Below are 14,121 nucleotides of genomic sequence, written 5' to 3' on the forward strand. Positions count from 1 at the left end.
TGGCTTTAGCACATCCAATATACTAGCAAAGTAGGACAAGAGAATTGTCTGTCTGAACTTAAAAAAAAAATTCAGTGCTAAAATATAAAACAAATTTGCTTGTAAAACTAATAGACAAAGATATCCTTTCTTCATAACTTTTTAAAAAATGTCTAAATTTATATTTTATTACACACATTCCATTATCTTGAGTTAATTCATAGTATTTTGATAGGGATATAATATATGGATATTAAGTTAGTTAATAAATGACTATCCAATCAACTTTGTTAGCTCTTTCAGAAGTATATGAGAAAATATGTACTAATAAAACGACTAGTCTTCTATGACAATTCATGGATTTTTATATAGTAGTTCAACTTAGATGATTCTGGAATAGAAAAAAATCCACACAGTATCAATTTATGCAAGTTTATTATGAAAAGAAATTTGACAAAATACCTTTAAGTGCTAAATACATATAAAACATTGAACAGTATTCCTATTCTTTCTCCCACCCACTCTTTTTTCTTTAAACAATGATATTACATTACAGCACAAAATTTCACAGAATATCTTTGTTTTAAAAAAAGATGTTTTACTAACAAATATGCAGATGATTTAGAGTAGAGCTCATGAACATTAAAACTACATTTAAATCTCACTCCGGATCTTAATGACAAACTGTGGGATACAAAGCTAGGATATATAAAAGCAAATTTATAATATGATATACTCCACACATTTTTGATAAATACATTTTCCTGTATGGAAATAATTACTTTGCTTTATCATGATGTTCAGAAAAACATTGTCTAAGGAAACAGTACTAACTTCCCTAACAATGGACACACGGATGTAACGACAGCAGTTACACAAACATTCCAGGGACATGAAAGCAAGCATATGCACTTTCTCAAGTAAGCTCTGACTAAGCCTCTTCCTCCTCATCACTACTGCTACTGTGAGTCAGAATCCATTCCCTGTAGGCCTTAATGTTCTGTAAGCATGGCAAAGGAAAAAGAAGCATAAAGGTTAGTTAAGTAGCAGGAAAAGATGTTAAAGTTATGAAATGTTAAGGTGTTAGAGTAATTTTAAAGCAGATTTTCATCTGTAATTCATGTTGTAATTGTGGTTATAATACTTCTAACTTAACAGGCCTAAAGACAACTTCACATACAAAGTCATTTCAGACCTGGCTCTGTGTATCAATGAGGTGTTCTAAGAATATATTGATAATTCTACTTCTTTATAAGTCATTTAATTGGCTACTAGGGAGCAATGAAATAATATCCTGCTTTTTGGATAGAACGGCATGAAATGAATATATTTTATATTTAACTATAATGCATAAGCATATGTAATTTAGTCAAAACAGAACCTTCTTGTAGAAAAACAGAAAAAACAAGGAGAAACATCAGAAGGTAGAACATAACAGACACTTTCTAAAGCACTGGCACTAAATCATTTAGGTAAATCTAAGCAGATGACATTCCTAGTTTTTAAGACAGGGTCTCATTATCATAGGCTGACCTTAAACTTGCTATGTAGTTTCAGATGACCTTGAAATTCTGATTCTCCTGCCTCCACCTCCCACCTGTCTGGTTTATGTAGTGCTCAAGATAAAACTTAGGAGTTCTTGATTGCTATAGAACTTTACCCCTTTTATTTTATATTTTATTACATTGTATTTTAAGAACTGTGCTAAAAGTTGCAGTTTTATTTTACAAAAGCACTATTACTATTAGAACAGCAACTAACTTTTTAACATCTATAAACAAATAATGCTAACTGTAAACACACTAAGACATCTTATAAATTCCTGTAAGTATTCAAGCTACTAACATGTTTTTCTTGCTGAAAATTATACAAGCTGACAAAGATCATGAGATTTTATTTACTGATACAGAACGTTTAGCAGAGGCTTGTCTACTAAAGATATGTTTCTTTAAATATGAAAAATAGAAATTCATAGTTTTAAATTCCAAAGAAATAAATTAATTAAGGTGTGGGATACACTTTCTTGCCACTGAAGTCCAATTATTAATCACAAGAAACTTTGAATATAATCTGTTCCTGGATAATGAAGACAGTAGATTTCTAAATTCTCCTCACTACAAATTCATATTTTGTAGCAAATGTATTAAAAAAGCTCTTGAGAAATATTCTTATTTTTTAAATTATGTTATGAAAACCATTCAACTTTCAGTATAGTAAAAAGTTAGTATGTTACTTCTTGTCTAGAAAGGGCAGGCAGATACTAGATAGAAATGATTCAACTGGATTAGACAGACAGGACAACTACAACTTTTCTGTCTGTCTTTGAAGAATAATAAACTCTCATAGTAGAGATTGCAGAACACGTCCTTAAGGGACAACCTCCCAAGTTATTACCAATTCTATCTCAATTTGCAAGGATTTTGGCACTTTAATAAGATGAAAAAATCAAGGTAAAAGTTACTTTACTAAATACTACACTTCTATGCTAGAGTTAGATTTTAATATATTAAACAGGAGGTTCAGAGAAGATGTAAAGTACATTTAAAGCAATAATACCTACTCTATGTGCAGTAGTAGTAAAAGTTTCAAATTTTTATTCTGGTGATTTTAAACTTGAGAAGCTTCATGTTTCAATAGTTTATTATTATCATGAATTTTTTCAAACCTATAAAATACTGACTCCTTACTTTCAAGTATATAGCTTAATTTAATATTCCACACCAAGCCCACAGAAATGACCTTAAAATGGCATAACCTGGGATATGAGGTATTATTTCTACCATAATCTAAGTTTTAAAAGATGAGTTATCAAGTAACAAAGTTGTCAGGACTGACAAATCATTCTAGCCTCAGGCTATCTATTGTTACCAAACTGTATTTCCTTGTGAGAAGATACTGCTTGCTGTGAACTGTGCATCAAATCCCACACGGCTCTGCACAAACTAATCAAAGAATGCTTAAGAACCACAGATGATCAATAGTGGCAGTGTTCTCAAGTTTTATTTTCCCTTCCTTCATGAATAAATTAGAAATGAAGATTATATTTCATATAAAAACTAGTAGTGGTACGAAAGGCAGAAGAACCCCAAACAGAAACAAGCTAAGTGGGTAAGTATGTGCTACCAAGTCTAAAGGGCATATAAGGCACACTGGCTTTGCCAGATCTGTAATACTCAAAGCAGAACCAAGACTACTTTATGGAAAGATTAGACTGACTGATGCTTGTAACATAGGCTACCAACACAAAATTTTTTCTTTATGTTCAAAATACTGAAACAGCTGCACAGTTTGTAAAAGTTTAAGACTAAAATCTACTGTTGGCTTTCACTTGCAAAGTCATGCATTAACAGTTTTCACATCAAACTTTTTGATGCCTGTAAAAAAGAAAAAAAACTCATAGTAAATAAATGTACTAAGTAAATAAAAGTATAAATAAAGTTAAATAAGACAAATAAAAGCCTAATCTATCTTAAGGTATTGTGTAACTATTTTTAAATACCCTAAATTGTGAGATTGACTTTAGTTTGTAAAACATTTCTTCACTTGCCTGTAACATTTGATTTCCTGTACCATCGCGCAACCTGTAAGGTCTGATGACTCCATCTTCATTAAAGAACCTGGGAGGTCGTAAACTTTCTACTTCAGAAGTCTCTGTAGCTCTAAAAACAAAAATGAGATTACACATATGACATATATCTTCTTATATGTATATAAATACAGAAAGCTTAATTTTTACAATCTGCCCTTCTAGTTCAGGGAACATCAGGGAAAAAGAAATGGAAAGAATAATAAGAACTGGAATGCAAGGCATTCTGTCGCCTGTGGGACAGCTTCTCCTAGAATGGCTGTAAAAACAAGACTATGACCACCGCAGTATCAATGGACATCTTAATGTAGCCGGGAAAGATTTCTTGGGGTCCCCTCCTAGACAAAGAACTGGTGACTGCTGCAAGAAAATTAACCTCTCCAGAGATAAGCTCCCCCTATTGGTTGTCTACACAGAGTACTCAGCCTTAAAACCAGATCAAACAAAGAATGAGCAAATTGTATTTATATTTATTTGCATATATATACATACATATGCATGTAAAAGTACCGAAGGAAAAGTGGCTGTGAGCTTGAGAGAAGGGGCATAGGAGGAGCTTGCAGGAGGGTAGCTGGGGAGGGCTGGAGGAAAGGAAGTAATATGCTTCTATTTATTTCAATTAAAAACATCAAAAACACTTTAAAACAGTAGAAAACAAGTATGAAAATAATCTTAATAGTAAAATAATAAAAATAAAGACTAAAATGATCTTAGTTAAACAAGAACACCATATAACATATCAACTTTTAAATGCTTTTATGACATAAATAATGTAAATTTCCTAGAAAGAATTATAAAAAAAAATCTGTTAATTTCCTTGTAATAATAACCAGAAAATGGATTTTGTCTTGGTTTATTTTAAAAACGGGAAGTGCATATTTGGCGAAAACCCACATGGATGTTCAATATCATATGCCATTAAGAAACTGCAACTTCAAATGTCAATGAGATACTACTTTATACCTAATAGCTATTAAAAGCAGGCAGAGTGAGCACAGATAAGACCAGAACCAGACAAAATCATAAAATTCTGTAAGGAAGGGGCATGAGGCACAAAAGGTGTTAAACCCTGCTCCTAACTGGTTACAAAGGTCTCTGCTTTGTGACTATTCACTGACACGAGCAGGGAAACCTTTCCATCCTCATGCTGCTCTTGTCAGGACTATCCTACAGAGGAATCAGAAAAAGGCAGTGACTAGGTGAAGAGTGGTGCTTGTCGTATTTGTAGAAAGGAACCTTCCTCAGTCAATGTTACTTGGAGGGAAACTATTCCCCTCACGTTGAAGTATAAACAAGTTAAACTGTGGTTAGTTCCTGCTCATATTTTAACCTGAAATATTCTGTCATAGTTTTTAATCTGAGATTTGGCTAATCCTCCAATGGAATGAATACATTATAATATATAAATAACTTGTTTTGGATAGGGATGTGATGTTTGGGGAGGGGAAATCTTATCCAGTGAGTATTCTGTACTTTCGTAACTTGTTTCTTCTTGCTTTCCCATACGCACCCAGACCTAATCTTTTACCTCCGGCCATTCAGCCACTACCTCCACATCAAGTTCACAATCATTGCTCACTGTCAGCTACCCATCTGAGAGCAAAGGCTTTTCTGAGCAGGGAGTGCTGAGTATGTTTTTGTACAAAGAGCTGGGATACCTGTAGAACTGTGTTTTAGAGAGGGGTGGAAAATCATGGGGAAAGGGAATAATGGAAAAACAGACACTATTTGCCCATAGAAAGCTGCATGTGCATGTTTTCAGTGGCATATGACTAACATGGTTTTGTTTTTTTCCCCTCAAGATACAGTCTTACTGAAACTCATTATGTAGACCAGGGCAACCTCAAACTGTGAGAATTGTCTACTTCCCAAGTACTGGGACTAAGGATATATATGCCAACATCCTTAACCGTGGGTGACAGTCTCAAAAAGTAAACAAAACTTAAATATTCATCTGCTGATTAACAGGTAGCCAAAGATGGTTTAGATAAAGTGTCTCCCATAGGCTCATGCATTTGGACACTTGGCCCTGAGCTGGTAGTACTGGTTGTAGGGGAGGGGTCTGAGATTTTAGGGATGTGGAACACTTTGCAGAAAGTGCATCACTAGAGGTAGTCTTTCAGACCTTATAGACTTGCCACATGTCCACTTCATATCTTGTGGGTAGAAGCGTGACCAGAACCTTCCCACTCCTGTCGAATGTTGCCAGGCCCTCCCCACCACTACATCTGGAACTAACAACCACTGTAAACCAAGGCAAACTCTTCTCTAAATAGCCTTTAGACTTGGTAGTTTATAAGAGCAACAGAAATGAAGCTAAGACAGTGATAGCTCTACATAATAAATCATTACTCAATAAAAGGGAAGTTCTACTTTGGGTACATCATAAATGAACTCTGAAAACTTGTTAGGTAAAAGAAGTCACTCACAAAAGGCTCCATATTGTAGGATTCCATTTACATATATTATCTAAACAGGCAACCCACACACACGAAGGAAATCGTGATGGCGAATGCTAAAGGGAATTAGAAATGGTGAGTGGCTGCTAACAAGCGTGAGAATTCTTCTGGGGAAGGCGAAAAAGGGAATCTGTTAGTGATGGCAGCAGCACAACACTAAAAACTAGAGTATGTGACATACGCTTCAAGTTGAAGATTTTTACAGCATGTTTCCAGAATGTATAAAGAACTCTTACCACTCACCGATAAATGATCAACCACTCCAATTGAAAAACCAAAAAGGGTTTAAAGGCAGTTTTTAATCTAAGTATAAAAAGAACCAGGAGAGATTTTTTTTTTTTTTTTGGTATTGGAACTGTTTATCGTTACTATAGCTGTAGCTACATTAACCTATAAGAATGACAAAAGCATGCACAATTGGTACATAGACAAGTAAATTAGTATGTCAAACTGGGAAATTCTGAATTAGATCAGTAGACTCTGCCAACATCCCTTTTGTCTCATTACATTGTAATTTTACACAATGTCACTGTGGAAAATAGAAAAGGTCTCTATAATGTCTGGATGGTGTATCCACAGAAGTCTAATGTTGTAATCTCCAGAATGAGTGAGTGTTCCTTTATACCTTTGTGGAAGAGTATGTAGTGTGACTGGAGGGGTGGGGACATCTTCCTGGAGACAGGGGAGAGGGGAAGGAGGTGGGATGTGGAACAGTCAGAGGTTAGACCAGGAGGGGGATAAAATCTGGACTGTAAAAAAAAGATTAAATAAAATTTAAAAAATAAATTAAAAAGTTAAAAAAAAAAAGACTGCAAAGTAAGGAAGTAATACAGGTACACTCTAAATGGCACCAAAAATGTCCCTCAAAGAGAGACCAGACACACAAAAGACAAAGGAATATGAAGATGAAGGCAGAAGGCAAAAGTGTAGCTATGAAGCGAGGAGTGCTACCAGACACTAGCACACTCAAGGGACAAATTCTCTCCAAAAGGAATTGTGAGGAAAAAGTCCTCTTTTTTCGCCAGGTCTACGGTAATTTGCTGCAGTGGCCAGAGGACGTACAATGATGTAGGATGGGTGGGGTCCCTCTGCATTATTTCCCACCACTGCATATAAACGCACCATTTGTTAGCTTGATCACAAACATCACTCCCACCACCACCACCACCAAACCCCCTACTACCCGCATGTTCACTGATAGTCCTCGTGTCATGGGAAGAGGGAAGAGTTACTACATTCATAAAAGTTGCATTTTAATAAGAGACAGTAGGTAAAATATATAGTATATTAAATATTGGTCAAAAAACAAGATAAAAATAAAGGAAAAGGAAATACAAAGTATTTTGAGTTAAAGTACAGGTAAACTAAAATTTTAGAGTGGTCACAGGAGTGAGCTGTGTGGGGTGAAGTGAGTTCTCCTTTCTCTTCAGCAATAGTACAAACTCATTGTCTACTTTGTATCTTTAAAATACTGCTTTTGTGATTATCATCCACCTTCCTGACCATTCTGTTTTCTATCTCTTTTGCTGGGTCCTCATTCCTTAACTCCTAAGCAATGTTCCCAAGTCTCGAGTCCTCAGACGTTTTCTCTTCTCCATTTTTATTCTTAAGAACTCACAAACTCTGTTATAAACATTGTATTATAGGACCTAGACTCAATTTTTTTTTTGATTTTGTGAAAAATAAGGCAAAGGAACCTCATCAGTATCTAGAGTTAATCAGATCTAGAATACATGCTAAGAGATCACTAGGAGTAATTGTTAACAGTCAACTTCACAAACACTGTTTAAGTTGGACCATGATAATAAATGAAAACAAGTTTGGAAAGCTTAATATAGTCTGCCAACTTAAAATTTTATATCTTGATGCTGTGTAGATTTCTAGGCTTGAAACAAGTTGTATAGTGCTAAGACTTTTTCTTAATTCATATATATATATATATATATATATATATATGAATGTATATATATTTACTTTTAATGGTACCTTGGGATCTCTCTTCTAAACTCCAGACTCTCACACTAAATAACTTACTTGGCCTTGTGTAGCAGAAATTTAAAGCTCAGTAAATTTACAAGACATCTTTCAATTCTGTTGTTTTCACCCCTTTCCTAGCATATTCACAGAGGAAAGAACATCAAGAATGCGAGGTTTTACCAATGGAGGCAGACTGTGACCAGTCTGCAGAGCTTGCTCCGAGATTTGCTGCTTTATAACTAAGCTGCCACATACAGCATACACTGATGCAGTGAGGTTGAGTCAGAGCTTAGCTGGCCAAAGCATTCCTGACACCAGCTACTGGAAACAGATGACAAAGAGAATGCTACATTTCTGAAATCGCGTAACAGCAACTTAGAATCAAAATTAGTAGGGCACACAATCTACATAGTGTTCATGATGAGAAGCCTGCAAACCAACAGTAGATATATGTTAAGGTTTTGAAATGTTATTCATCTGTCAGTCATAAAGGGAATTTACCTTTTGATTCCCTGAAAGGTACTGCTGGCCATATCTATGATGCCACCCGTTGGCCTTGCCACTGCTCCAACTAAACCTTTTCCAACACCTTTGAAGAACCCCGCTGCTCCTTCCTTTTGAGCACCTATAAAACACAACCTGCTCAAGCAATTGGACCAAATGAAAATAGAACTTATGAGTTATGTGACACAGAGCAACTATAACACTTGCCTTTAATTGGTTTTGTAACAATCCCTGTAATGCCACTTACAAAACCCTGCCGGAAAAGCACAAGTGAAAAGTTATATTTCCATATGGTGCCTACAAGGCCATTTTGCTTCAATACAAAAATTGTACAGTTCTTTCTACCTACAGATCACAATGATTAACACTTCTATTTCCTAGGTGTTTTATTTAGATAATGTTTTTGGAGATCATGGGAACACTTTATATGCCACATTGCAATGGTCAGTCATAATTTAAGGAGACTTGTGTACCTTTTTCTTTACTCATACAATTGTGACTTAAAAGCCATTCCTGCATGTGTTTATAAGCCCAGGGAAATCTTACAGAGACAAGGCCTTTCCCTCCTCGAGTGATGCCCTCTCGAAGGCCAGCAGGCTGCTTATTCATGGCTTCTCTTCTCTTCTGCTGGTAGTCTTCATCCATTGTCATGGCTGCTACCCCTTTAGCCATAGCACTGGTGATTTTGGAGGCGGCGCCAGCTAGTCCACCTAACAGGGAGTAAGCAGTGTGTTAAGCAAAGCTCAGCTGTCACTGGTTCTGGCAGCACTGCTGGGCTTTCTGCTGCTTACCAACGGCTCCGCCAACCAGGGCTTTCAATCCTAGTGCCATTCCCTCCACAAACTCTTCAGGACCCTGGATGGCCCCCTACAGTGACAAAAGGAGTGGCATTAAAGACACAGATGTGATAGTAACAGGAAGAGCAAAGGAAATGATGGCAGCAAAACCACAGCCCTCGGGTAACGTTAGGATACTCAAAGGCTAACAGGTGAGATGGAACATGGCCAGACAAAGGAAGGACAGAGTTTGCTCCTCACCGCCCACTGTAGTGACAGAGCAGCCACAGCTTACAGAGAGTCTAGAAAACTAAAACTTAAAATCCTTATCATTTCGAATTTTGAAATCAGAATGTATAGAAAAATAGTTCTGCTTTGTTTTTGCTACACATTTTATAAGTAGGGACACTAAATATATTCATGAAAAGTTGAAGAGATGTAGAATAATTTTCTACTCCCTTATTAAGACTTTTATATTCCCTTATTATTACATACTTTTGTGCAAACAAAATTACCATATCAGTGAGCTTCCTTTTTTTTTTTTTTTACAACCTGAACTATACTTACTATTATTAAAAATCAACACTTAATATTTGGGATCATAAGAAAATTTTAAGCTGAAATTTTTCAGGAAAAAGAAATTTCTCCTCTGGGTCTCTCAAATGTACATGTTTACATGAATAGTTCAAGTTAACAACTGAAATACAGTATACATTAAGAAGACACTATTTATATTATTCATTAAATAATACAAATAAATATTTTACCTGGTAAGGTTCATAAAAAAATGCTTCTACTCCTTCTGAAAATTCTCTAATTAAGCCAAAGGGATTTCCCAAAACATCAAGTCCAAGAATGAGTACGTACATTTGTTTAATAGCCTAAAAAAGAAAATATGTATATGAGTCAACATCATGAGACTACTATCCTTATAATTACTTAGTATTCAGATCTAGTTTGCCTAGGCTAATGTTTTACTAGAAATTGTAAGGCCCAAACCTTATCACTATTATTTTTGTTTCTCAGTTTATTTTATGTGTATGGTTGTTTTGCCTGCATATATGTTGGTGTGCCACATGCATGCAGTGCCCTTGGAGGCATGATGAAGGTGTCCCATCCTCTGGGACTGGAGGTACAGAAAGCATGGGCAGTATGTAGGTCCTGAGAATCAAACCTCGTCCTTTGGAAGAAGATCAAGTACTGTCAAACCCTTATCACAATTCTTCATTTAAAATACAATGATTAAAAATGAGTATTAGTGTGGGGGTGCATATTATGTGTGGGTAATTATGGAAGGCAGACTTTAGCCTGCCTGAAGTATCATCTTGAGGAACACTATCATTCTTCTTTGAGACAGGGCCTAACAGCCTAGACTGATGTCACATGAACCCCAGTGATCTTGTCTCACCACTCAGTGCTGAGATTTCTAGTATTTACTAGCATACCTGGCATTTTAACATAGGCTCTGGTGATGAAACTCAAATTACTAAGCTTGCAAGGCAAGCCATCTTCAGTGATTGAGCCATTCCTCATAGCCTATTAAATTTTTGAAAAGTAACTTGGAAGAGATAAAACTCTAGATTCTAGAGTCTAGAAAACAGAAAAAGTTCTCGGTGTTCCATTCCTTGTTGAGTTACCACCGTCTGCATCTTACAGATTTCCCAGGGTCACAGAGTGCATGGCAGAAGCAGATGCCTGCCTAGAACTCAAGTCTGAATCCTGAGATTTAGGAATCTTTCTAGACTTGACAAGATCTACAGAAACAAGGCATGTAGCTGACTCAACCCCACAGTAAAAAGTATCTGTGTTCATCACTGACTAATTGTTTCAAGGAACAAAGTATGATGAATTCAATTGTTATAAAAAGTTCATATATTGATAATCTACACCTATTCAGAAAAAATTCTAAAAGTGTTTATTTTTATTTATTGCTTTGTTTTAAGAACAAGGACAAAAAATTCAAATGGTGGTTGGGTTTAAGTTCATGTGAATAAATTTGAGGGTAGAGAAAAACCCAAGTTCAAAATTTTGAAACTTGTTATTTGCTTTCCTGACAAATCTGTACTATACATGCATGGAGAGATGTGGGACAGTGGACTGTGCCGCCAGACAGGAAAACTGGTAAGCAAAGTTCAGAACCCCAATAAAACTCATACTTAAGAACAGCAGGTGTTGGGACTAGCTTCCTTACAGATTCTGGTCCTGTAGCAGTTGACCACAACACCCTACTAAGAGGACCATGACAACCGGTCATGTAGCATAGAGCCTAGAGTTCTCCATGCCAATGAGGAGATAGGTCCCGAGAGGGTTTAGCCAATGAACATCCCTCTCTGGGCATCCCTTCCTGCAAGAGGTATTTAGTCTCTGGTTCACCCTGAGTAAGTTTCATACCCATCAATCTGCCATGAATAAAGCAGTCTGGACAAGAGAGGACTGTCTCCTTTACCAAGGACTGCTGGGAATAGGGCGGGAAGGCTTTTGTAGTCCAGAGCCTCATCTAAGTCTCTCACTGATGGCCCCTCCACACTCTTGGCACTCACTTGAAGCTAAGCTGGATTTCCCCACCCTGCTCATATAGGTCTGTTCCCATCTCCCTGCTCTTCCCAGCAGTGTCTTGGTACACCGGAGGATGGGAGCCCCCATTCTCAACTCTTTGCAGATCCTAGCTATATGTGGGTGCACAGGAGTTTGAAACCCACAGTCTCCATTCCAGCCCCCGTTTCTCACCTGGAGAACACAGGTTGGGACCCCTATTTCACTCTGCATTTTGCTTCCTCTGAACTGTGTGCTGGCGTCCCATGAGCCCAGCACCCAGTGGTGAGGAAGAAAAGCATATAGTGTCATTGTGTTTTGCCTCCACTAGCAGCATCCTGACATCCCAGTGACTCGTAGAAATACAGAAGCACAGGCAGACACAAGGTTTCACTCAGCTTACATCTTTCTCTTTGTAAGATAATCTCGCACTAACCTGTTTGGAATAGTGTCTTATTACTTCAGATTGCAATTCAGATGTTGTATGGAACTGGTAGTTGAGTTGAAAAAAGGCAAGCCTGAAAAAACATATTAACATATATATCTATATAAACATGGTACGCATAGAGGGGGAAAATGTTAACTATTGATTACTTGGTTTTGTTTTCTTTAGAATTTTCTTTTCTAGATCTCTCCCAATATATTTATCCTATACAATTCTTGACATATTCTAGTCAAAGAAATTCTCTAATAATCTGATAAAATCTTTAACTCTTATCCTATGCAGAAAACCACCAAAGACCAAGGCCAAAGACCTCAGGCATGTACCTGTAGAACTATGTCCCAACTTTGCCCTATAAAGGTCCCATAAGAAAATGTTTTGACAAGCTGAGGTGAATGCAGGGCCTGCCTGGGAATGGTCAGTTGCTACAGGTCTCCCTTTGGGAAGCAGAGGTGGCAAATGATGTACTATCTAGAGAGGTATTTTTTTCTGACCATGAGAACAGGAGTATATAGCTCACCTTATTTCAATTCTGTGCTCTTGTTTTTGACTGTTTCCCAGTTAGATTCAGAGCTGCCTCTGATTTATGCTATTCTTCATAAGCAGGCTTGCTGACACATGTGACCTGGGAAGGCTACTCTTTTGTAAAGCAGTCTCTACTCAGACTCTTTGAATCACTTATAGCCATTAACTTCTATTCTGATTCACATTCAAATATAAATAGGCTTTTGTCTGATTCTGGGATGAGCCACTATGTTGTTCATGCTTATCTTGCACTTCTGAACTCAAGTCATCTTTCCACCTTAGCCTCTCGAGTGCTGTGACTATGTGTGTGTCCTATGGTGCCTAGCTGAAAAATCAGTGTTTGACTACAATACATTTAAACCAACCCCTTCATTATACTCTGTCTAGTCACATACTATTTGAAAAGCCTTCCCTTCCTAACACCACATCTTAAGTATCCACTTCTTTTGAGAGATCTTTATTCAAGCTAGAGTGTCTAATGTACATAAAACCGAGTATCTGATACTTCCTTTCCTAAGAAAATACTTAAAAATTATTCTTAACTTAGTTATTAAGGACAGGTAAAATACTTGGCATTACTTTGATTATAATCCACATAAAAACAGAAACCACATTTTTTCCTATAATTTTCAGTACACTTCTTATATTTACAAAAATTTTAAATATAAATAAACCATTCATCAGTTTATAGATTATAAGTATTAAACATACTTAAAAACTACATCTTGTACATCTGTAAGGGTGGCACCAATACTCTTCAGCAAAAGATTTAAAGAATGCACAGGAATTAGTCCTCCATGTTGTTCTGTATCTTTAGCTTCGTCTCTACCAGAGCTCAGTGAAACACTCAAATGCAACTGAAGAGATAAAGAAATACATTAAAGCGCTTCCCCTGCAGCGGAACTTCCAACTTTTACAAAACAGTTTGATATTAAGTTCATTAAACCATAAATAAGATCTCAAAAGTTATCTGAATTATGCCAAAACTTAATAACTAAAAAGTTTAAGAAAGTCAAAATCCAACATAGCTCTGTTTAAAATCCATAATTTAAGATGTTCAGTTAAACATTTAGTTCAACTACACACTAGGATTGAATTCTCCTCCTGTCTATTTTTATGAGACAGGATCTGACTACTTAGCCCAGGCTATTTGGACTTGAATTCCCATTGCCCTAGCATAACAAATGCTGAACAAACACTACCACAAACAGCTTCAACTCTATTCTCTTGGCATTGTGCTCAACCTAAAAAAATATGTGAGAGTGACACTAATAATCTAGATTTTTAAGTTGTTAAAAATAACATATATCTCTGAAAGTTTACAAATTCAACTATAAAAAT

General features: G+C 36.4%; 1 protein-coding gene across 4 annotated transcripts in view; it reads right to left on the bottom strand.

Moving 5' to 3' along the window:
• The window catches only part of Vps13a (vacuolar protein sorting 13 homolog A), a 226,617-nt gene that overhangs the window by 21,159 nt on the left and 191,337 nt on the right, over positions 1-14,121 (bottom strand). For 2 of the 4 annotated variants that reach the window (NM_001100975.2, XM_087563778.1), the window contains 8 exons: positions 13,492-13,637; positions 12,250-12,331; positions 10,049-10,162; positions 9,297-9,372; positions 9,052-9,215; positions 8,713-8,758; positions 8,503-8,626; positions 3,527-3,638 (listed from right to left, as the gene is read on the bottom strand). In NM_001100975.2, the coding sequence (NP_001094445.2) occupies positions 3,527-3,638; positions 8,503-8,626; positions 8,713-8,758; positions 9,052-9,215; positions 9,297-9,372; positions 10,049-10,162; positions 12,250-12,331; positions 13,492-13,637 (864 nt within the window). Of the gene's footprint in view, positions 1-397; positions 3,354-3,526; positions 3,639-8,502; positions 8,627-8,712; positions 8,759-9,051; positions 9,216-9,296; positions 9,373-10,048; positions 10,163-12,249; positions 12,332-13,491; positions 13,638-14,121 lie in introns of those variants that run through there. The other 2 variants (XM_087563769.1, XM_087563773.1) reach the window with 2 other exon arrangements.

This window comes from Rattus norvegicus, chromosome 1 (genome assembly GCF_021556685.1).
Source record: "Rattus norvegicus strain SHRSP/BbbUtx chromosome 1, alternate assembly SHRSP_T2T, whole genome shotgun sequence".
NCBI classification, from domain to species: domain Eukaryota; kingdom Metazoa; phylum Chordata; class Mammalia; order Rodentia; family Muridae; genus Rattus; species Rattus norvegicus.